Source organism: Apiospora marii, assembly GCF_038362585.1.
Source record: "Apiospora marii strain CBS 49790 chromosome Unknown utg000013l_segment0_segment0, whole genome shotgun sequence".
NCBI lineage: Eukaryota > Fungi > Ascomycota > Sordariomycetes > Amphisphaeriales > Apiosporaceae > Apiospora > Apiospora marii.
The window spans coordinates 1,927,052-1,951,494 of NW_027117384.1; the positions used below are offsets into that span (position 1 = coordinate 1,927,052).

Here is a 24,443-nt window from a genome sequence, read left to right on the forward strand (position 1 = left end):
GGAACCAAAAAGCCAACGAATGAAACAAAAAGAGAAAACGAAACCATTTCTAGAAACTCTTGCTTGATTGGGGTATATCCTGCCTCTCTACCTAAACTCCGAAAATGCATAATCTCTACAGCTTATACATGACTATACATATATCGTACACCGTGTTTCCCCTTTGGTCGTCAATCCCGGTCGGTGGTACATCACATAAAAGTTTCAATCCCCCTGGCTCTTCTCCTCACTGGCTCTCTGGCGCCTCCGAGGCCGAGTAACACCAATCCGCACAGGTTCCATGCCGTCCGAAGGCCATGCATACACAAAGCTGGTGGTCTCTCGTCTGCGTAGCTTTGTCGACGGGATATCAGAGGCGCGTAGAATCCCGTCATCCACAGGTGAGGAGGCTTCCGTAGTCTCGCCATCCGGGATGGGGTCTTGCCCGGTGGAACCCGTCTCTCTTTTCGGAAGAGCTCGCACAATATAGCCTGGTATATCAAATGTCGAGTCGTACTTGCGCAACGTGAACGGCGACCACTTCGGGTCTTTTGCCCTTTCCTCCTTCCTCCGGGCCCTTTCCTCCTCCTTCCGGGCTTTCCTTTCCGCCGCCTCCTTTAGGTTTATTTCACTCTGCCTTTTTTCGCGTGCTTCGGGCTTCCCATATAGTTTCTTTTCGGCCTTTGGTATCAGCTTCGATGCCTTGAATTTACGCAGCTTGAACTGTACCCGAGGCGGCGGGTCTGCTTCCCTTTGGCTGACCACCTCCGGCCCCTTTCCGCTGGCTGACACCAGCACCTCTGAGCCAACAGGTCTCTTTGGCGCAAGACTCTTGGGCGCGGCAGACCCTTCTCTCCAGAACTCATCCGTGCTAGACAGCAGCTGTTCGGTTTTAGGACCGGGAGTCGTGGAGCGGCCTGAATGAATGGGGGGTGTTTGCCGGTTTGCGTGGTGACGGGGCCGTCGCGCCTTCTTACTTGAGCCCGGGACGTCAAGATTCCTCTGTGATGTAACAAGGCCGGGATTGCCGCCAGAGCGCCCTAATTCAGATCTCGGGAATTGAGGTTCCCAAGTAGGTTGTTCATCAAGGTTCCTGAGCGCAGATTTCAGTGCTGCGTTCGGATCATGCCTGCGATTTGAAAACATACCGTGATTTCTACCGCGAGGCCCAAACGTGGAGAATTCGCGTCGGTTCGATGGCGTGGTGTTGGTAGCTGAGGAGTGGGCGTTGCCTAGCTGAGGGCGTGCTGGGGAGTCGGTAAGTGGCGTGCTGGGTTGCTGGGACGCAGAAGCCCCATCGCTGTGTGCCGATGATGACGTAGCGGTCTTGGTTTCCGACTCCTTGTTCCTTTCAGTCACAGTCCCATCCTCCCAGAACTCGACATCGCCATCTTCGCCCAGGGTACCTCGCTTAACCAATTGGCCACGTTCTCTCATGAGATCTTCCACTGTGATCGAACGGTTGCCGAAGATATTCAGGTGGTCGCTTATGATGTGGCGGTTGCGACAGGACGGGCAGGTGATCAGGACGGAGCCCTTATGGTACCCCTGCTTGGAGACGGTATGGGTCGACCGTTCACTGCAGGGTACGCAGGTGAAGGTCAACTCGTAATGGGGCTCCTGTAGCTTTCGCTGCTTGATCTCTTCCGATGGCGAAGAAGCGGCCGGAGGTGCTGGCCGCGACGGCTTCGGGATAGCATGCGCATATCTCCGGGAGAACTGGGCGGGTTGGAGAGTTCGAGGCAGGCTCGGATAGGGGCGAAGATGTGGTCGCAAAGGCGCAGGAGAGATGGCAGAGGCCCTTACAGAGCGAGCTAACGTCTGCAGAGCATTGGCACGGAGTTTCGAAGCCATGACGCTCACGAGGGCTTGATGGTTCAGTGCTCGAGGGGAGATGTGTATGGATTAATAGAACTTCGAAAAAAGCCTGGACTCGTGAACAAAATGCTCGTCAATGATTCCACGAGGCGCACAAAAAGGGTGATGGTGTTGAGTTACTAAGTTGCCAAAAGCCAATGGAGGAGTGATAAGCATTTGAGGGTGTCCCGATAAAGATTTTACAGTTGAGGTAACCTTACTGCTTACGGTATTAGCGCCATGGGGTGCTTGGGCACATGCAGGGGTGGCATTGGTCAAAAGCGGTGCCTGTCAATGACGTTATTGGTGAATTAGGTTTAAGGATGTACTTGGGTATCGCGCTACGTCGGGCCGGGGTCGGCTCTTGTGTTGTTCCGAATGGTGGGGTGAAAGCATGGCATTTGGGCCCGTCTGAGGGGCAATTCTCCCATGATTAATGAACGTTCCTGATTCCGGTTGATCTGGAATGCGCCTCTTGACAAGCTTCAGCCAATCACAGCAGCTGCACCGAGGTTCGACAACTTCTGAAGACGGGCCTTTGTGGAAGCCTGTCCCTTCTTTACCATAATTCCATTACAACACCAAAGCTGTGTCATCACCAGCTTGCTCTACGCGCTACCCATCACTCTCGGCGAACATTGTAGTGACTGGCTTGCAGTTCCTCAATTCCCAGGCCCGTCCAATTGTCTCGCCACCCGACCCGACTACCACCCAGTGCTTCCTGGCCCGCCGTCCTTAACTCCGTTGTTATCATCTGTCCAAAAATGCGGGAGAGGCTTCTCCTACTGGATTCCTATACTTCGCCTCCCTAACTCACCCCGTTCGCGACAATACTATGCGCCTTCGTCTATTGTCGTAGACTATCTCAACGAACGGAACTCGCAACAATGATTACAGGCAGGGGAGGTTCCGCCCTGCGCGGTGGAAACAGGATTCGGCCCCCTAGAAGAGTAAGTACCTATGCATCCCGGTGTTCACGATCCTATACTCGGCCCTCACTACGCCGGCGGTGGCTTGCTGTACCCATTCACCACCTCGCCGTCGGTGGCTTCTCTACACAAGCCCCTCACTGCGCCGGCGCCTCTTTCTTTGCATCCGTTTGCTCTTTGATTGTTGGTCTCCACTTTGCGGCCGGTGCCTACTTTCTACCCATCTCTCACCTTGCCGTCGCCCCATCCTGCCTTATACCTGGTCCTCACTTCCGGATCGCGACCCCACCACCCCACGATACCTTCCTTACCTATTTACATAGGCTGCGGCCTCTTCATTGCTCTACATCGTGATGGTTTGGTGACTGCCCTGCCTACATTCCTATTGTTACCGTTCATCTTATTGTTACGCGGGTCACCACTCACGATATCTTCCCTTGGACTGTATAAATTACCAGACTCCTCTGCCCCAGATCCCACGATATTTCCCTTCCTTTCTTTTCCAAACCAACATCACACACCCCGCCATACAACTTAGCACCCGAGACATCACATACATTCCCATCATACCATCTCACCACCACACCACCATACACCATGGCCCCGCCCAACAACGAGGCCATGATCGAGGCCATGATGAAGGCCTTGGCCCTCAGTGCGGCACGTGGCATTCCTCCTGCTAACTTTCAGTTCCGGCCTCAGCCTATCGTGGCTCCGAATGCAGATGAATTCGACTTCAACTGGAAGCAGCTCGAGTCCGCCCTCCGTGACATTCACGAGAAAAATGCAAGCGGTCTGTCATTTGAACAGCTCTACCGCTACGCCTACAAGATTGTCCTCAAGAAGGCTGGTGATCGTCTTTACGAGAACGTCAAGCAGTTTGAAGAGAGATGGTTCACGGACAAGGTGTGCCCTCGCATCTTTGATCTGATCTCCAGAAACTTGGTAAGCGATTTTCGGTGTTTATTCCATGTTGTCTCATTGGGTATGGAGTAACTGCTTTTTCGAGAAATTATATTATTCCCTCTCGAGACATGTTGTTTAATCCAAGAAGAGTAGATGCTAACGTCGATAGGTTGACATGACACTCAACGATGTTCTTGGCTCCAGTGTCGTTGAACGCCGCTCCATGGGCGAACGATTCCTCAAGGGCATACGCGAGGCATGGGAGGAACACAATACCTCCATGAACATGACCGCCGACATCCTCATGTATTTGGATCGAGGTTTTACACAGGGCCAGAATCGCCCCACCATCTTCGCCGCGACCATCGGTCTGTTTCGCGACCACATTCTTCGCGCCACCATTCATGAGACGAACTGCATCGTGTTTGATATTTTCAATGCTACTATCCTTGATCAGATCAACATGGAGCGAGAGGGAGATGTCATTGACAAGGCCTTATTGCGCAGCTGTACCTCTATGCTCGACTCGTTGTACAGGACCGACGAGGAGAACGAGGACGAGAAGTTGTACTTTGAGGTGTTTGAGCCCGTCTTTCTCGAGTCTAGCCATGCGTTCTACAAGAATGAATGCGAACGGCTGCTTCAAGAGGGCGATGCTGCTACCTGGTTGCGACACACGCAGCGCCGACTGGACGAAGAGTCTGACCGCTGCGCTACAACTATCTCGCTTACGAGTCTGCCCAAGATTCTTGCGGTTGTTGAACAGGAACTCATCAGCAAGCATCTCGAGGAGTTCATGAATCTCGACGGCAGTGGTGTTCGGGCTATGATTGACAACGATCGTATTGAGGACCTCAAACTTCTCTACCAACTGGTTTCGCGCATTGACCCCAAGAAGTCGGCACTGAAGACTGCCTTGTCCGTTCGCGTCATCGAATTGGGCTATGAGATCGAGAAGGTCCTCGCACAAACAGATTTCGCCGTTCTTGCGGACGAAGCATCTGCCACCAACGGCGACAAGTCGAAGAACAAGCGCAACAACGCCTCTGCACAGCTGACTGCGGCTGCTGTGAAATGGGTTGCCGATGTCTTGGCTCTCAAGGTCCGGTTCGACCGGCTGCTTTCAGACTGCTTCGCGGATGATCTGACTCTGCAGACAGCCCTTACTAAGAGCTTCGCCGAGTTCATTAACAGATTCGATCGCAGTGCCGAATACTTGTCTCTCTACATCGATCACAACCTGAAGGCAGGTGTGAAGGACAAGTCCGAAGCTGAGGTAGAGCTAGTCCTGGAGCAGGCCATCACACTCCTGCGGTACCTCGAGGGCAAGGATCAGTTCGAAACCTACTACCAGAAGCACCTTGCACGCCGTCTTCTACAACAGAAATCGAGTGATCTCGAAGTGGAGACGGAGATGATCTCCCGCATGAAGCGTGAGCTCGGCAACAGCTTCACTCACAAGTTTGAGGGCATGTTCAGGGATATCAACTTGTCCAAGGATATGAGCGAGGCGTACGCTAAGCACGTGCGTGGTCTGGGAGCGTCTAGTCACGATCAGATCGGCCTCGCCATTAATGTCCTCGGCGGCAACAACTGGCCCAAGGAGACTGTGGGCAAATATCTCGGTTCGGAGCAGACTGGACCCGGCATCAACTTCCCTGCCGAGATCAAGGCTCTGCAGGACAGCTTCTATAGCTTCTACAGCAAAGATCGCACGGGCCGCAAGCTGACTTGGATCGCGAGCGCGGGTACCGCAGAGATCCGTAGTTTCTTTCCCAAGGTCCCCGGCGAGAAATCAGGTCCCAAGTCGAAGGATCGCCGATACGAACTCTCCGTGCCTACCTATGGAATGGCTATACTGCTCTTGTTCAACGATCTACCTGATGGAGAGTCTTTGTCGTTCGAGGAAATCCAGGAGCGAACCAACATTCCCCAAACCGACCTGATCAATCTCTTGACCGGCATGTCTGCTATCAAGAGTAAGCGCGTTCTCTGGAAGGAGCCCAACCCTTCGGGCAAAACTGCACCCGGCGACAAATTCAAGTTCAACAATGCATTCGTCTCTCCCACCTTCAAGGTGAAGCTTGCCTCTGTCAATGTGGCCAACCAAGTCGAGAACGACGAGGAGAGAAAGGAGACGGATGAGAGAACGTTGGAGAGTCGCAGGCACTGCATCGAAGCGGCCGTGGTTCGCATCATGAAGTAAGTGTTCATCCCCCCACCTGTTTATTGTTTGACATGCGCTAACTACATCTTGCAATCTACAGGCAGCGCAAGGAACTGGAGCACCAGCAACTCGTCATGGAGGTCATTCAGCAGATCAGCGGCCAGTTCAAGCCCGACCTTTCCTTCATCAAGAACCGAATCACGGATCTGATCGACAGAGAGTACCTGGAGCGATTCGAGCGCGACGGTACCGGACGTGCTGAGTATCGTTACTTGGCCTAATGTTTTGGCGATTCACGATGGATAATTGCGATTTGGAGGAGACCCCCCGCCGGAGGGTCATGTTTGCACTTGAGGCCGGATGGCACTTGATACCCATTTTCATTGTACCCGGCCAAACACTTTGACGACGAGATGACTTTGCATTTACAACGATTGATCAAGCAATATGGAGGAGGCGATGGCTCTCATGACATTCTCGTGGCATGGCATTGCATAGCAACAGGCGAACAGGTGAAAGGGAAGTTATCTTATTATGATCGGACGCTCCCACCAATCGTCATGGGGCTTTAACTCCACTATCGACATATTACAGCGTTCGGAGCACGCAATGGCTCAACTTGCATGTACTATAGATACGAATGAATACTAATTGAGAGCAACATGAGTACTGCAACCGCTCCGTCTACACACTTGTCCGTGGATGTCATGCTATTACTAGATCCTTGACGTGTAAGTCCCCTTTCCAGCAAATGCCGAGTCCGGCCAGACCTAGAACTACAGCGGCCCTGCTCATCAAAGACGAAGCCGCCGAGGGGGGACGCCATTGAGAAAACAGCAACTGTCCATCTGTTGTTCTTTTACGTGCTGCGACAAAGAGGGAGCTCGACAGCGAGACAAAGCAAACACGGCACAATAGGTATTGTGTAGCCTCGACCTGGACCCAACCATTGATCACGACCCCATTGACCCCTTTGTCCCGTTTGACGAGCCCCTGCTGGGATTTAAGAAAGCCCCGGCTCCTGCTGTTGGAAGTGTATGTATATTATTAGCAAACCCAACCCATCCCAGCCTTTCGTATACGAAAACGGACATACCTTCATTCTTGGTTGCTCGTTATTTTCAAGCAATCACTCACACTCTCTTTTGCCAATTTTCAAACCCTACCAACCTTGGTAACGCCTGTCCCGTAGTCACACCTACAGGAAAAAGGCCGGTTCCCTTTTTCTTCTTCTCTTCCTCTTGCTTTCTCCCACCAAAGATAGTCGACCGTGTTGTTTTCAGGGCTATATATAAACCCAAAGGAAACACACAGGCAGACAGGCAGCTGACACCTTAGGGAAAACCTTCCGGGAAAAGGAGGAAGCACAAGCATTTGTTACTTGTCATTCTCTCGTTGTTCTTTTCGTTGCTATTAAAATGGCTTCTTCGTCCAGCAGCATCAGAAAGCAGCAGTCGCTGGCCCGCGTCGCGGCACTGGGCCCCTACGCCGGAGTCGACCACCACCAGTCCGCGGCGGCGGAGCTCGACCCGGCCGTGCGCGCCACGACGCCCCTGACGGCGCTCGAGCGGGAGCTGCGGAGCAAGGCCAGCGACGACAGCATTGGGGCCGTCGTGGCCACGCGGCCGGACGCCGAGTACCTGACCCGGAAGCGCGAGCGCCGGCGCAGCATGGTCTCCAACACGACCACCACGAGTAGGGGACGGTCGCATCAGCCTGGCGGACCCAGGCCCCGTCGGACCAGTATGGAGAGCGAAAGGTCTCGAAACCGGGCTAAGCTGGTCTCTTCCTCTGTCTCTTCTTATACCTATTCGTCCGACTCGCCGTCGCCCAGCCAGGAGGAGTCGGCCGGGCGGGCGTACCTGTACGAACAGCTCGAGCGTCAGCGCGCCAAGCTCGCTTTGGGTGGCGGCGGCGGCGGCGATAGCAACTCCGTCGCCATCGACGACAGCGACGACCATGATGATCGCCGGGCCCGCCATCGGCGCTCCTCTGCCGTCTTGCGTCCCAGCCACGGCAACGCCCAAGCGTCTTCGTTCAAGGCCAAGAGCGAGGCCGGGTACTATCTCGGCAACAGCAGCACCCGCGAGAAGCGGCGCCAGAGCCGCGCGTACCCGCCCATGGTGCGGACCGGCTTCGACGAGGTGCCGCACTGGGCGGCGGACGCCATGAAGGCCGTGGTTCTGGATAACAAGCAGTCATCCTCTTCCTCATCCTCCTCGCGCAGTAGCCGGTATCACCACGACAAAAGCAGTAGCAGTAGACGCTCTTCGACGACGACTATCACGGTCCCTAGCCCCTATCCGGGCCAAGAGCCCACGACGCCATCCACGACCACATCGACGAAGCCACGGAGCCGCAAGCGCCGCGGCGCCGTGAGCGCCCGGTCGGTGTCGGGTGCCACCACCGATGACCAGGAGGACGATGCCAGGAGCACCCATAGCGGCTACAGCAGGTACAGCACGGCTACCTACCCGCACTACCCGCGAGGAGGAGGCGACTATAACAACAACCCCTATCACAGCGCCGCCAAGCGGACGAGCTGGCGGCCCAGCAGCGGTGTGGACAGCTCGCGGGCGCGGGACCTCGCCGCCGCGGCGGAGCAGCAGCGCAAGCTGGAGCAGGAGCAAGAGACGGTTCGCGAGCTTGAGCGGGAGCTCGAGCGCGTCGAGCGCGAAAGGGAGGCCGAACGGGAGCGGGAGCGGGAACGGGAACACCGGCGGCGCCAGAAGCAGAAGCAGAAGGAGGTCCTCCGCGTCGACAGCGTCGAGTTCGAAATGTACAGCCCGCCGAGCCCGGCGGGAACAACAACAGTCGCTACTCCCGCTACCGCTACCGCTACTGCTGCCTCCACTCCCAAGTCCGCGACGCCTCGGAGTCCCATATACGACGTGCCGGGCACCAAGTCCAGGAGGTCGACTGGGTCGTCGCGGCCTGCGACGGCCATTTATCTGCCCCCCTCGCAGGAGCCCGCCGCGTCCTTCGACGTCGTGGGCGTCTACCGCACCGAGACGGTGGCGAAGCACGAGCTGGAGCCGGTAGACGTGCTGAACAAATCCAACTTCCTGGACGGCGAGGTATACGACAACAGCTATGAAAACACTGCTGTTGCGTCTCCCGACTCCCACTCTAACCACCATCGTCGCAGTCGACGGTACTCACGGGACCCCGCCGCCGCCGAGCCCCGGCCCGCATCGCGGTCGAGCTGTCGAAGCTTGTCGCCGTCGCGGATGTTGGAAAAGGGTGTCGAGTTCAAGGACCGCGTGCACGAGGCCCTCCATGATTTCAAGGAGGACCAGAAGGCCCGGGCGGGCATCATTCCGCCGGACCCCAACCGGGAGTACCCTTCCTGGTACAATACCCATCCCCGAGGCGAGAAGAGGGAGCACCGGGAACATCATCATCACCGCCGCGAAGAAGTCGAAGGCAGACCTCCTCAGCAACAGCGCCGTCGCGTCCGCCGCAACAGTCTTCAGCAGCAGCAGCAGCAACAGCCGCCACCGCCACCGCAATTCGCTACGGTGCTGACATCATCACCTGATCCGGCTTCTTCTCCCACTCCCCCGCAATCTGCGAGCGCGAGCTTCGCTGGCCGCATGGCTTCGGCCAACACCACCAGCAGCAGCCCGCAGCACCGCGCGACCCCCTACCGGGCCGAGATGGCCAACGAGGCCATGCCGCAACAGCTGAACGACATGGCCCACGCCCCTCCCGCCACGTCGCGGCAGGATCAGGAGCGGCAAGAACTGTTCTGCCGCGCCACCCGTCGCGGGGGCCGACCGGAGTCGTTCTTGCGTCGACCTGGCGGCGGCGCCGAGGTGCGACAGCAGGCCGTGACCGAAAACCCGAGCATGGCGCTGCGGATGCGGGCGCAGGAGAAGATCAACAACGAGAAGAGACTTTCCGGGCTCGATTTCGGGTTCGGTGGTAGCAACAACAACGAAGGTAGTAGTAATATCTCTCGGCTCGATTCGTTGCACATGCCTCGCAGCAGCAACAACGCTGCGGCCACGGCCAATGCCGCGGTGCCGGAGTCGCATCGACGGAGCTTCTTTGCGCCGCAGTGGATGCAGCAGCAGCAGCAGAAGCAGGAGAAGGAGCAGCAGCGCTTGCCGGTGGAAGTCGTCGACGACAACAACGAGCCATCGTTGCCCAAGCCCGCCGAGTCCGTGGTGAGCGACTTCAGCTTCGTGGCCGGCCAGTCGGAGAAGCTGGACGTGCCCCCGCAGAGGCCCCTGTATGCGCCTAGTAGCAAAAGGGACGACCGACACGGTCTGCCGAGCCAGTCGCCGTCTCCCCCGGCGATCGGCGTTGGCGGCGGTGGCGCCCGCCGGCTGAGGCGGACGAATGGTGTGAGCATTTCCCAGTTGAGGTAAGGAGGGACTTACTTGAAAAAGTTTTCCTTTGTTTTGGTAAGAGTAAGAAGTAAAAAGCCATGTCATGAGTAAAGGTATCACGGAACGGGTACGTGTAAGGTAAATTGTACATAAGAAGGGTAAGTCCACTTTGGTTTTCTCTCAAGCCATGTATATATATAAAAATATACAAACGTCGGGTTGTTATATAATGTTCATAGACAGGAAAAACTAGAAATTGAATAAGTCGTAGGAATACCTACCGAAACTTACTGTCTATGTAATGTGTGATTCGAGACACCCCTGTTCAATGACCAAAATGCTCATCTCACAGCGACACGCACCCGCCGGCGCTGTCCTCGATGAAGATCCCGCCGTAGATCTGGCCCTCGTCAATGCCGGACTCCTGGTAGCCCGAGTTCACGACATCGTCGGTCCCCGTGGGCTTCTTCAGCATGCCGATCTGGTACTGTCCTTCTCCTGAGTTGTCGTTGGGCAATGCCGCAGTGACCTGCTCCAGCGGGGCGAGCCCCTTTGAATAGTAGACTTGCATTGTGCTAGACAAAGGAACTCAATTAGTAAGTGCTTGCTTAAACAAAGGATCAGATTGGTCGCGTGGTAAGTCAAGTCATGCATGATAGTGTGGGGTACGTACTTTCTCTCAAAGTCCAGCGTGACAGCGAAGTTCTGCCAGCCAGTAGCCTCCACGGCCGTCGACCAAACCACCTCGCCCTCCCGGTTGGTGATCTTCACGGCGTCCCTGTCGCTGGGGCGGTCGAGCAGCGTGCCCATCTTGAAGTCGAACTGGTTCGCGCCGTAATCCGCCGTCTCGTGCCACACGTTCTGATACTCGTGCGTCAGGTTCAGCTTCCGAGCCGGGTCCTGCTGGACGCTCCAGTGGACGGTACGCACGCCCACCGCGCCCGGCCCGCCCGTGTTGGCGTCGCCGAGCAGCTGCAGGCCGGCGCGGCGGAAGCCGTGCTGGGTCTTGAAGACGGAGCTGTCGGCGATGGTGACCTCGACCGGCTGGAAGCTCGCGTTGTCGAAGCGCGAGTTGGTCGTCACGTTGGGGAACTTCAAGATTTGCGACCAGGGGATCCCGCTCGCCTTGACGTTGCCGGCGTTGAAGAGCTTGTTGGTCGCCGCCGTGTCGAAGTCGGTCAGCTGCATCGACGCGGGGACTTGGCCCGACAGCACGACGGGGCACTGGATGCGGCCGCTGGCCGAGCACCCGGCAGAGGCAGTGGTCGCGAGAGACGCGGCGAGACAGATTGATGAGCGCATTGTATAGCTGTATAATATATATATAGCTTTCTCGATATCCGAAGTCTTATTGCCTGGTTCTCCAGCTGGAAGGAGAAGATGGCAGCAGCAACCGCCGCTATATACCTGGCATTCTAGCTGCACGGGAACTGACTAGAACACCTTTCCCATCCATATCGGCTCGCACCCGACAATCCGGGAAATCCGTCTGGAGTGGGAAAAGCGACTCAGAGAGCATAGAGAAAATCTCGGTAATGGGGGTAGACGGTCCGAAGAACCTAATCTAGGTGTAGTTGAGAGAACAAAACGCGGGGAAAGGAAGGGGAAGTGCTCTTGTAAATTGGCGCAGGGCGGGGATGCAATATCTTCAACTTCACATTACACATCACGCTCTTGGGGTTTGCACCAGCAGTTTCCTTTTTTGAGGAGGATATTCGATCTACCCATGTAACAAAGAATACATAAAACATCAGAATTTCATTCGAAGACATCAGAACAAAGCCATTGCCTAGCGGTCGCTTCCTGCAGCTTCCATCTTGCTCTTCAGACATCATTCACCCGGAAAGCTAACAAACATGATCAACAGCCTGCAAACATACGAGCTGCAAAACATTCTATGCGATTTCTAAGATACCATCAGATTTGCCAAGTGTTTTGTGGAAATGAAGCCCTCTACTTTATCGACGAAGAATAGAGTATTGGCTGGTTGATGGACACCTACCTATAGAATGTGACTCTTGCCGGCGCCTGCAGGGGGTATCGGCGACTAAGTATACTACTACCTGGCCTTTTAAGCGGTAATCGCGATGAAGCGGCCCGAAAAGACGCAGACATGGAGGGGACCAGGCGCCTACTCCTGCACTCTCGTTCGCCGAGATCTGCTTGCAAGCCCATGGTGGTGGTTTGTTGACCCAGACTGCCGGGTACGGACATCGCTTGTCCCAAACTCGCAGGTCGATTTCCACCCATCCATACCGATTGGGGTATATGTCCGTCTCGCAGTCGAACCACCAACTCATTGCCCGTAACCCCGCTCACGCGGATGTGTGTATGTTAACTAATATATATATAGCGGAAGGCGCTTCCTGGTGTTCAGCCGAGCGCTTAACACTTACCGTGTCGCGCCATCTCCGCATACTATTCACAGTAGGGGCCTCATTTGCGAGAACGTGCCAGGCTTCTCACCATTTACGCGCGCGCAAGACGTACACACATAGGCACACGCACACACACCTCAATTGAACCGAAGCAAGAAGATGAGGGGCCTGCTCTTACCTCCGGTCCAGGACACCCACGGCATCCAGCTGCCGCCGCGGTACACCATCCGGCCCATCGACGCCGGCGTGGCCGACTGGGCCAAGGCCCTCGCCGTCCAGGGGTTCCTGCTGGGCCCGTCCATCTGGTCGCCGCTGATGGCCGCGCCCAAGACCCGGAGCGCGCTGCAGGCCTTTGACGCCCTGCACGGCTACTACATGCACGCCGTCAACAGCGGCGTCTCGTACGGCGTCTTCGACTCCGAGTACGAGTTTGCCCGGCCCGAGTCCAAGTCTACTGACACTACCCCTCCTGGTACTTCCAACGGAGATAGCAACACCAATGGCGATGTCAATGGCAGCGGCCACGAAAGCAGCGGCGGCGCCGTCTACTGGCGCGAGCTGGACCCGGACGCGCCCGACTTCGAGACGGGCGGCGGCGCGCGGCGCATGGTCGAGGGCATGGACTTCCCGCTCGTGTGCGTGGCGCTGTCGTGCGACCTGGCGGCCAAGCCGCCGCCCGACATCGTCGAGGCCCTGTACGCCTTCTTCCCCCTCCAGAAGGGCGTCAGCCAGTACTGGCGCGACCGCGACCCCCGGCCCAAGGGCACGTGGGAGCCCCGCGACGTCGGCGAGGTCTGTGCCCGCATGGGGTGCGTGACGAAGCCGGAGTACCAGGGGCGTGGACTGAGTGAGTAGTTCTGTTTTGTTCGTTGTGTTGTTGCTCTGACTCCTCTTCTCCCCCTCATGTAAATCAATATACCCCCTCTTTCTCCTTTTCGCTGTCGCGTGGTTTATTGAATCATGGTGGGGGGAGAGAAGAGGAGAGGAGAGGGGGGCCGTGGGGAAACGATATAAAAGGGGAGTGTTGAGGATCATTGATCCACCGCTTCCCTACTTTCTCTTACTACATCAGATGTTGATCCATGTCAAGAGAGGAGGAGAGTATACAATATCGGTGTGTGTGTGCTGACCCTACGTCATTTCTGCAGTGTCGGCCCTAAACCACTTTGTGATGCTGGACCTGAAGGCGCGCGGCTTTCGGGCCATGAACGCCGGCATCGGGGTCCCGTCCGTCTACCGCAACTGGATGAACGCGCCGGCCGGCTGCCGGAGCTACTCCTACCTGGACCTGGACATGTTGGAGATCGAGGTCGAGGACGAGGACGGGCGCAAGGTCAAGCCGTACAAGGACTCGGGCATGGCCAGGGAGGGCTGGTTGATGTGGTGCGAATTGAACGCCTAAGAGCTTCCCTAGTCCCCTGGGGATTAGGTACGCGAGGTATGTACAAAGGGAGCCGCCAAGCGTGCGTGCGTCTTCTGGGGCGTTCGTTTACCTGTCGGTTCGATTGCCGCAGAGAAAGGGGAAGGAGGGAGAAGGAATATGTAATGAAGGAATGCTTGTCATCAGATGTCACATTTGCCATGTGTGATTGATATCTACATGCGCCAGGCGCCTAGCTGTTTGTCTGCTGGGTTTGCGTGCCGATGTAGCCGGCACATATGCGCCGAGACTCCTACCGACGCCTGCATGGGAGGCGCGAAGGCCAAACGCCGCAGACATGTCAAACGGGGGATGGTTGGATATCGATCATCAGTCAAGCAAAATGCCAAGCAGAGCGCACATCCACTCGCGAAATGACCACGTTGCGGGTGATTGATATTTTCATGTGCAACTCGTAAGGCCGGGAAGATTTGCCACACATACATACATACGAACCTGACTTGTAATCTGTCAGTCGGGCTACTACCTATGAGCCGACGAATTGAGCTTGTTGCATACAATGTGAACAGAGCACAAGCTGTTGCCGGAGAGAGTAAAAGGGCCAGCTATTTCTTTCAAACGACCCCGATGGTTGGATACGGTCCGTCATGCACAGACTTATAAGATCTGTGGCTCTCGGATGCCCATCACTACCTTGAGTACCTACTTATCCGTACTTACACTTACGTTCTTACACGTAGTCTTACAAACGCACAAGCATCTCCAAATCGGTGATTTGGTTGGTGACGGCCGGGACGGCAGCACGCGGGTCGTTGTGGTAGGTGCCTCGTCCGACCGGCTGGAGGTCACCAAGTCAATCTCTCTTTCATCTCATGTGATGGTAATGTTGGTTGGTAAACACCAAACATAGAAATGACAGAGCAACTTCGGCCAGCCGTCCCAACTTTCCAGGCTGTTGGAAATTCATAAGACGCACCGATGTTGCATGCGGCACGAGAATAGGTAGTATCGAGCAGATGCCTGTAGTGAGAATATGATGGTTTTGGAAAGCCTGCAGCAGATAATCATCTCGATGTAACAACGTGGGGAGAAAAGGGGGGAACATCTATCGCCCTGTGCTACCCCTTTGAAAGGGTCCTCAAGCTGTCTGCTCAAGCGTCGTAGCGTGCCGCCGCCACGGACCAAAGGAGCTGTGGTATGAATAAATAGTAAGGCAATCAAAGCGGATGCAGCTGACCCTTTCACCGACCGGGCTACGGGCTGGGCAGCTTACCAACTACGTCGTCGGGCATGTTGGGGTCGCAGTGTGGATTTCACTCTGGGGACGACCTGTACTAGCTGGGACCAATATTCCGGACGCCAGACTGAATCCGTCAAGTCACGTTCGTGCTCGCTCCTCCTGGGGGTTCGCGCCAGAGATCGCTTCTTATCTCCGTTTGGCATGGGAGCATGGCATGGACTCCCTCGCCTTCTGGGGGTTTATATTAGGAACTGAGTTAATATCTGCGGTGGGCGCCCGGGCCGCGCGTCTGTCTCTGCTGGTCTAGAACCGTAACCGCCGCCCTCTCGAACCAGTGACGACTCCGGCCATTCTTCACTAGGACCGGGTTTCGGGCTCTATATCTACGGAGTATGCCATATGGCACCAAATCGTAGTTGCATCTGCGTACTATCACCGCTGGTGAATGAGAAGGGCGGGCCAGTGTCGTAGTGCTGCACTGCCACTGCCACTGGCGAGCTGCTATGCAGTCGTCAACTGATGGCGAACTGCCTGAGCTGGACATAGCCGGTGCCCAGCGTGAGCAAAATAGCCTGCATACTTACATATACGGATACGGCTTACTATTGTTGACGTCTGCCAAATATGAGGGCTAGAAACAGCTGATGCAGAAATGATGCCTGTCATGGGGTGGTAATTGCGCCGTTACATTGTTGATCGCAGCATGCTGCTTGTTTAGTGGTGGTGAATCAGATTCGCATTTAGCAGTCAAACCGCTTAGTCGGCACAAAACCTCTTGGCGACTTGTCGTTCATTATCACTGCAACAGTACCAAAAGCGGTAATAAGTAACTGACCCCTGCGGTTGCGGTTGGGGGAGGTTAGGTTAGGTCGAGTACCTTATTCCCAAAATGGTTGGAACGGTAGTCGCTGATTGGCCCGCCTGGCTGGCCCGTCAATCGCCCAAGTGACAATCAGGGGGGCGGGATTGGGGAGGACCGGTAATGAGGGATCGCAGGGGATGACGCGTCAGCCTCAATGAAAGGAGAGGCAACGGCGCAGAAAAAAGGAGATGAAACTCAGGGTCTCGTGGCTGAGCCGTCGAACGCGAACGGAAGGCGATTTAGGGCCCCATCCGCCTGGGTCCTGCCGATATGGTTTGAGGCGATTGTCGAAGAATCTCGGCAATGGATGATGCCAATTGCTGATTCGTGCGAAGCAGAAACGTCTGTGTGTGCAAGATAGACTTTTAGAGCCCAGCAAAGTGTGGAGTTGGAAATACTCCGGGGCGCTGGCCAATGGGCGTCGAAGGCTGCCATGTATCACGAATTAAGGAGCCTGAGACGGGTGGCCGTGCTGACCTATAGCAGGCACTTATACAGGTACTGCCTCCGGGGAAAAAGAAGTGTTTATTGAGATCGATCCTTGCCTTCACGAATGGGGCCACGAAGGGAAGCTGATCAGGCGCCGGAACTGAACAAAGGAGACATCATGGTGTGGGAGAAGCAAAACTGCCAAGTCCTCGCCAAGCATGTTTGATAGTTCTGAGATCTGATGAGCGAAAAATGAACACTTAAAAATAAAGAAAATGTAAGGATGGTTCGGTAAGAGAGGCAGAAGCCAAGCTTCTTACAGACAGCCTGGTTGGTGATTAATAAGCCGAGACGAGTCAAGGAATGCAATGTGCAGACTTCTGGACGACTTTGCTAACATCGCCAACGGTCTGGTAGGAGACGATCCATGAAACAATACGAGTCGTTGAGATAGATCCAACCGTCGGTCAGTGCAAGCAAAGCAAGGCTCACCTCACGGCTGCAGCTGCTTGAGGCACCAACATTCTGCTCCAACCACCAACGCTTCGAGGGGAGAATGATTAGGTAAGGAAGCTAGGTGAAGGGGGGGAGGGGCACGGAATTGTTTGCGATCGACGCATCCGAGACTTGGTACCGCGATGAATGCCTGAGATGCCGTTCTACCCATCTTGGCACTGCAGGCTCGCAGCAGCCAAGCCTCCTAGGCATAACACGAATGCTGTGTGGCGTATCCGTAGTACCAATCCAAGGCCTTGGACAAACAGGCCGTGATACAAAACGAAAAAAAGACGAGAGCCGCTGTGACAGAGCGTCGGCTCAGCCAGCAGCAATGCAATCGCCCTTCGCCAATTGTTTCTGATCTTGTTTATTCCCTACGGCGATAATCACGGCAGCGTCGGGGCGGGGGTGGTATACAAAAGCGGACCTCTTGGGGCGGGCGGCTCTATCAATCTTCATTGCATAATCTTGGACAGTGGGATATCGATGTCGAAAGAAGATAAATAAGGAGGCGTGCGAAATTGAAAAAGTTGTGGCTGTCATTTGATTCCCTGCTCCCCCCCCTTCGGTGGCCCCTCCACTATATTACCGCCTTCTGGGAACCAATCCGGTGCTTGCTGGCGCCAATGCCAAGAGAGATTGACGTCGTTAGAAAATACCAACTCCACGAGATTTCACGGCTCCTCTTTTCGAGCTTCTGCAGTCGAGTGGACAGAAGTGGACGCCGATCCTATCCGTTCTAGCAAGCCTTGGTCAGCCTGGGAACTTATGGGGCGGGTGATAGTGCCGAAAGCAAGAAATTCCAGAAATACCCACGATAGTTGGTATGTACTCCATCGCCCATGCATACCTATACCGCAAACTCCGTTATGGGCGTGGGTTGACGTGGGAACCGCCTTCGTCATGACCTGCAAACTGCGTCAACCCAACTGGAGTGCAATGCGACACCCCGCCACGGAACGCCAGGGTAAAGAGAAAATCCCATGACAACCTGCGCCAGATTACGAGGCGTCGGTTTTGTTTGAACGATAAGCAGATCTGCCGCAGATGATGAGCGACGGCGGTCTCAATCGTGAAAGAGAATTGACAGGAGACAGGATGAAATAAGGCCAAGCAGGAACCGTTACATGCCAAGGCTGCGACTTTCCTTGTGGATATGGGCCTAGTATTGGCCGTACGTGTAGGTAGCCAGTAGCGTAGTAGTGTCAAATCGTGAGGCTCCTCTCTCCAGGAGAACTCGAACTTCGAGCCTCTGGACTGGACCTGCCATCACCGCGCCTAGCGGTGTTGTGACGCGCACGACGCGGACGACCCATGCAATCGTCTTTTCTTTTTTCTTCCCGAGCTCCATGCACGACTCGCGATTAAGGAACCGACACACAAGAGGCATTCGGAGGCGCATCTCGCCCGACAACACAGCACTAACTCCAAAAACAGTACCCCAGATGCTAGGTTACATGGGAATGGCGACGTGCTGCTGGACAAACCAAACGATGGGCTGCTGGAATACCGCATGACACCTTATTTTGCATTTTGCTGTGCCACACCGAGACGATCCCTGCGGGAAAATACCTTACCAAGACCCGAGTTGGAAGGCAGAACAAACATCCATACATGGAACGGCACACGTAGCCCGTCTTGGAAGCAGCCTCTAATGGGGGCCCGCTCCAGGAGCGGGTGAGGCCCTGTTAGAACCAGTATTAGGGATTAGTAGAGCCTTGAAGCCCCCCCCCAGTACTGCCCAGCACTAGCGCTGAGTCCGTTTTATATGTACTGATTCCTAGCAGTCAGAGCTGGCGTGCATTGGATCTTAATTTCTTCAATTTGTGTCGCATGGTAAGTACAATCGGAATCCACCCCAAGTTGGACGGAAGCCCGTCATCGCGATTGCAAAACGTGTTGTGCCCTTCTGGCGTGTTCTTTTTATATTTTACACGTATTGTGGTGTGCTGGCTGGCTGGCTGGCTGGCTGTACATATGGCAGGCAGGCCTGCCCATGCCTTACTTTGGTTTGGTTTGGTGAAATTGGCCGTCTTCGCCTATCACCATATCTTCATTTCATATTTACTACGTAACCTGAGGCTATTTTTTCTTGGCGGTGTCGAACTGTTCCGTCTAGATACATAAATATAAAACAAGCCGTAGCGGCAAGTTCGGGTCGCAACTCAGCGGTTTGAAAACCAAAAGTCCGAGCAAACAAGAGTCGTCGTCCAAGCAGAGCCACAATATTGATGTGGATTTGCAGTGGCAGCCGATTCGCAAGCACAGCGAGCGCCTTGATGATGCAGCATTGTATTGTGGCAGCAGGTAACTTCAAAAATGAGTAAGGTTCTGAGGTGTGCCTTGGGGAGGAGTGAGTGGTACTTGTCGCACTCGTCGTACATTACTTCCAGGGCAGAAGCTGGTGGAAGTGAAAGTACCGCCTGCTGCTGGGCGGCACCCCCACCGGGCCAGGAAATACACACAGACAGCCAGTAAATAACATGACCGTCCCAAGTCGGGCCTCCCTGTGTCTGCCCTTCCGGCGCTGGGCCAGGGTGACGACGCAATCAAGTGCTTTAGAAGATGGAGTACCCATGCCTCTTCCCACCACATCCCTACCCGCCAAGCCCGACTACCTGACCTTGTCTCGTCGCTCTTTCACGCCCCCCATGACTACGACTGAAATGCTATCTTGCACACTCCGGGGTGGGCAGCGATCAAGTTTCCCCTATTACATTACTATGTACCCATACCGGTTTATATTTCACCACGCTCGCTCCGGTTTGTTCAAGACCCGATGCCTCCCATTCTTTTATTAGCTTAGGTCTTCCTCTGTCCATTTGACTCCCGCCCCTCTCCTCCATTACTTGTTGCATACCTCGGCCACAGTCAATATTCGCTTACTGCTGGCAACACGAGAGGCATTGCCCACTACTAACTACTACTACTACTACCACTACCTAGCCGACTACCTTTCTCTTTTCGCTTTATATCTATTACCTCCTGACGACGTCGCCACCTGTCGTCTCTTTCCTTAATCGATTCTATACCACCGATCTTATCTTTGGCTGGCATTGCGGGCTCTATTAGCATTCTGGTGGACGCACGGCACGCATAGCCGAGTTGGTACACGGTACTGTACCAAATCAGATCACGGCGGCAACCTATCCCGACCTCGACCTTCAGACCAGACGCTTTTCAACCCGATCACTTTTTTTCCTTCTCGAACTTTCGGCACGAATGATTCGGTAACGACGATAAAACTTCCCAAAACCTCATTTCGTGACCAAATCAACAACAATGGCGATTGGCAAAGAAGGAAACGTAAAATGGGTGGATGTAAGTTGGCGGCTCCCCAAACCCAAACGGCTCCCCTACATTATCCCCTTATTACACTCTAGACGGGCATACACACACTCAAGGTTACGGGACTGGCCAGTAACCTAAACCCAGCGGTTTGGCCTGCTACCAGCCTGCTGGAAGTTCTGGCACGGTCGAGCGCTCGGCGGACGCGGCGCCCACCATTTCCCAAGGCTCGTTGCGCCGCCGTTGCATTGCTGGGAGTTGATCCAGAGCTTCGCGAAGAGCCAAACCTAATTGCTCGCTTGGGCCGCGTGTCCAAACGACAGGAGGTGATGATCTATACTCGGGCCAAGCGAGTCGAGATCATCTTCTGCGATAGCCTCTCAGCAGAGGTGGCGATCTAGTTCTTACCGAACTTGTCGTCAGCTGCGTCGACGATGGTTGCCCATTCGACAAATTCCAAAGCCTCCTTCGCACCGCTTACGTCTTTTACTACTCTACCTGATTGGAATTCCGAAGCTAATGACGCACCGTTTGATTCTAGGGCTTGCGCGGTCTCGCTTCCACCTTGGTCGTGCTGACCCACATCGCTCGTGCCTTTGATGGCGACCTATTCCTGCCCGCATCCGCCGATGGTGCCAAGCCACGCGCGCTACAGCTGCCGTTCCTGCGCATTCTGGTGCAGGGTCGCATCGGAGTCTCGATTTTCGCCTTCGTCACCGGATATGTTTGCGCCTTGAAGCCGATCAAGTTGTGCCGACAGGACAACCAAGCGCTGGCGTTCAGCTCCATGTCGAAATCCGCCTTGCGCCGCTTCCCCCGTCTGATCATCCCTACATGTATCGCAACAGCCATCATCTGGGTTATGGCCCAATTTGGCCTGTTCCTGGTGGCTAAGCGAAGCGATAGTTGGTGGTCCGGTCTTACGGCTCCTGATCAGGTGCCGTACCTGGGCGAAGCGCTGAAGAGCCTTGTCTACAATTGTATCACCACCTGGACCCACGGCCACAACTCGTACGATGGAAACCAATGGACACTGTTGCCGCTGCTTAAGGGCAGTCTGTGGGTGTACGTCTTCATGACCGCGACCGCCTACATGCAGCCCCGATACCGCATGTTGGCCAGTTTGTCCATTTTCTCCTATTTCTGGATGGCTTCTGATTGTAAGTTGAAATTATCATCCGTTACATTTGAACAGTGGCTGACCCATTCACATAGCCGCATTTGGAATGCAATTCTTCTGGGGCGTCTTCCTCTGCGACATCCAAAACACCCCCGCCGCTAGCGACTTCATTGCCAACCGCACTCGTCTGTCGGGCTTGATTGCCAGCGTCTGCCTCATCTCTGGTCTCTACGTTGCGTCCTACCCCGAAGGCCACCCCGAATGGGCCACCTGGTCGAGATACATGCACAATGTGCTGGTTGCCATCGTTCCCGAGAAGGCCGATTATCCTCGCTACGGATCTGGCATTGGACTTGAGCTTATCACCCTCGGTATTCACTTCAGCCCCTTCATCAAGGATGTGCTGTCTGGCAAGTACCTGCTCTGGCTCGGCAAGCAGTCGTTTGCTGTGTACCTTCTTCACGGTCCCCTCCTGCGCTGGGTTCTCTGCTGGATGGTCTACGGCACGCGTCTGCCGGCGGATGTCCAGAACGAGAACGGTGACTGGGTGCCTGGCCAACTCAAGTTCCCTGGTGCTCACAAGCTGTTGATCTGGTTGCCCCTGTGGGTCCCTCTGAACTACTTTGTCGCCAACCTCTGGACCTCGTACGTGGACCCCTGGTGCGCCAAGGTTACGGAGCAGATGGTCAGCTACGTCAAGGAAGACGACGGCGAGAAGACGAACCAAGGAGCGCTTCTCCTGCCGCAGTAGAATTGCGGCTTAGCTCTTTGCGCTCCGTCGTCACCTCACGACTACGACAGCGCTTCGAACGAAGAAGAGAGGAAGGCGTGCGAAGTCATCGAATTACAACGGCGACGCGCCTCCTCAACAAAGCCCAAGAACTCGCCGATGGTTTATCAGCCCCTAGCAGGAATCCGCACTGGTTGAGCTTTCAGGTTGGCACAACCTCGCCTACTCTACAATCTCACGATTGCGTCGAGCCGACCACGCATTACCGTCGGCCTGCATAGCGAGAAACAGCATCTCGCCCATTTGTACATATTTCGATGTTCGCAAAGCAGGGAATACGGCGTTGGAGTCTAGGATATATCACGCCCACTGGGTTTCGGGCACTTGCAATGCATGGTTAAGGAGTACTACATGGGAGACATACAGCGGCCGGTTGGCCCTACCAGTAATGGCCCGTACATACGATTCTGCGTGTACAGAACGAAGAAGGGAGAGTTTATGCATGACCGTTGATACCCACTGAGGATAAAAGGCACAGTCACGGTATACAGGCAAACGTCACTACCGACAAAGTTTCGCTTGGCGCTTTATGGCGCAAGTAACATTGGACACCCATATTCTCCTTTTCTAGAATACATACATGATTAATCGCATTATAAGCAATGAATTCATATCATCAACAAATGTTCTCGTGAGGTTTTGTGACATGACCAGAGGCGACTTGATTCTCTACCTCATCATCCCGTACAGGCATCCATAGCCTTGACTGCGCGGACAAGGATCGGCTGAAAACATGATGTTACAGTCACCCAGTTCTAGACAATTCGGCGGCCCAGCTTTTGGGTTTCTGCCTCTGGGGTCACTTTAGCGGGCAGACGAGGGTGTGGTTGATCTGACTCAGGGTTTAACGGGCATGTTCTGAAACGGGCCCGGGTTGACATTTGCATCCACGATGGGGGATGACCCTGTGCCTCAGCTACTGTACTGTATTGCTAGTCAGCGGCCAGCCCAGCTGTCTCTCTGTCTGACCCCTACGAACCCAAACATCAGGCGAGATAGACGGCAGATTCATCTCTGATGCGATGCAACGCACACGCCCTCCATATAGCTGTGTCAATTATCGTTAGCCCCCCAAGGGACAAGGTGTAACCGACGGTTTGAACCTCGGCTCGTCTGAAGAAGCCATTCATTACTCTTTCTGGGGCTCAACATGACTTGGGTGAACTATCGTTTGGCTGAAAACTTAGTCATCCGTCAATGAAATCAATCATCATGGATGATTAATATTTTCAAGGAACCAACCTTGCTTGAAACTCTTTTAGGGACTCTCAGCTGAGGGGGAATTTCGTATTACCAAGCGGGCTCTATCAATTGATCTTTTCTTGGGTGGGCGCTACGTTATTTCAGGAACACGAACATGGACTAGGCCGGGGTCAGGCTGTCTTTGTCGAGTTGCCAGGTACCAGGGGTAGTAAATTAAGCTTCCGACGTAAGCACTACCTACGCACTCACAGAAGTTACGACACCCACCCCACCGGCTGCGCCTCTGGCATACATGGACGGATCCCAGGCCCAAAAGATAACATCCATAGTACGGGAAACAAGACGCAGTTTGTTACTGACCGACGTTCGTTGAAGCCGTGGCCGTATCGAACAATCCGGGGGGGGGGGGGGCAAGGGGGCCCCCCCTGCCATGTTTAAATCGTCTCAAGATTCCCTTCTCCCACTTGTTTTTTACACTTTTGTGCTCCACGATCCCTTCCTGCCAAGACCGAGGCGCATTGTGGGCACGCGACCTGCTGGATGTTGGATGTTGGCCGTTACAGCAGCATTCCGATTGCCCATCGTTGTCGCAATCGGAGGGGGGAGATCGTCGACCGTTTGAGAATAAGAAACGCGATCAGCCAACCTTACTTAACCTTAAGTGTGGTGCCAAGTCAAACCGCCCTTCTCTCGCCGGCTTGGCAAACAAGCAAACGAACCTGAAGACGAACTACGCATGAAGCCCTATTTCTGTATGGTAGTTACGGTAGCTACTGAGGACGGTTCTGTCAATTAATCTGGAGGGTCCGAAGTCTAAATTGACCAGCAAGACCGACTTGCATGGAGAAGAGGGCTTGGCGGGAACTCTTGTTGTTACTCTTGGCTTGTCAGCTCTCTCTCGGCTAACTAACTAGGTAGGTCCAATATCTGTCACTTTTGACACAAGAACGAACCGGTGGTGCCTGAGGCGAGGAAACGCATGTGTGTGATGAGAAAGTGCGTGGAAACCGCTGCATTGCGTGGCGTCCAATCTCTCATTCTCTCTAGCGGTTCGCTTCTCAGTTAGTAGACGAGAAAGG

At 54.8% G+C, this 24,443-nt stretch overlaps 6 protein-coding genes across 6 annotated transcripts; 4 read left to right on the plus strand and 2 right to left on the minus strand.

The window, feature by feature from the left end:
- Positions 1 to 204: 204 nt before the first annotated feature.
- Positions 205 to 1,833, minus strand: PG985_015735 (uncharacterized protein; the record flags this gene model as incomplete). Its single annotated transcript, XM_066835501.1, has 2 exons — positions 205 to 896; positions 1,128 to 1,833. The coding sequence occupies 2 exons, from the start codon at positions 1,831 to 1,833 to the stop codon at positions 205 to 207; spliced, it is 1,398 nt and encodes a 465-aa protein (XP_066676704.1).
- Positions 1,834 to 3,362: 1,529 nt separating this feature from the next.
- PG985_015736 (Cullin family protein) lies at positions 3,363 to 6,119 on the plus strand (the record flags this gene model as incomplete). The annotated part of the gene is made up of 3 exons (XM_066835502.1): positions 3,363 to 3,710; positions 3,841 to 5,873; positions 5,939 to 6,119. 3 exons carry the CDS (start codon positions 3,363 to 3,365, stop codon positions 6,117 to 6,119), a joined length of 2,562 nt encoding a protein of 853 aa, XP_066676705.1.
- A 1,137-nt stretch (positions 6,120 to 7,256) lies between these two features.
- On the plus strand, positions 7,257 to 10,214 carry PG985_015737 (uncharacterized protein; the record flags this gene model as incomplete). Its single annotated transcript, XM_066835503.1, has 1 exon — positions 7,257 to 10,214. The coding sequence occupies one exon, from the start codon at positions 7,257 to 7,259 to the stop codon at positions 10,212 to 10,214; it is 2,958 nt and encodes a 985-aa protein (XP_066676706.1).
- A 307-nt stretch (positions 10,215 to 10,521) lies between these two features.
- PG985_015738 (uncharacterized protein) lies at positions 10,522 to 11,477 on the minus strand (the record flags this gene model as incomplete). The annotated part of the gene is made up of 2 exons (XM_066835504.1): positions 10,522 to 10,750; positions 10,849 to 11,477. The coding sequence occupies 2 exons, from the start codon at positions 11,475 to 11,477 to the stop codon at positions 10,522 to 10,524; spliced, it is 858 nt and encodes a 285-aa protein (XP_066676707.1).
- Positions 11,478 to 12,712: 1,235 nt separating this feature from the next.
- On the plus strand, positions 12,713 to 13,955 carry PG985_015739 (uncharacterized protein; the record flags this gene model as incomplete). Its single annotated transcript, XM_066835505.1, has 2 exons — positions 12,713 to 13,400; positions 13,702 to 13,955. 2 exons carry the CDS (start codon positions 12,713 to 12,715, stop codon positions 13,953 to 13,955), a joined length of 942 nt encoding a protein of 313 aa, XP_066676708.1.
- Positions 13,956 to 20,245: 6,290 nt separating this feature from the next.
- On the plus strand, positions 20,246 to 22,122 carry PG985_015740 (uncharacterized protein; the record flags this gene model as incomplete). The annotated part of the gene is made up of 3 exons (XM_066835506.1): positions 20,246 to 20,284; positions 20,793 to 21,411; positions 21,467 to 22,122. The coding sequence occupies 3 exons, from the start codon at positions 20,246 to 20,248 to the stop codon at positions 22,120 to 22,122; spliced, it is 1,314 nt and encodes a 437-aa protein (XP_066676709.1).
- Between the last annotated feature and the right edge of the window lie 2,321 nt (positions 22,123 to 24,443).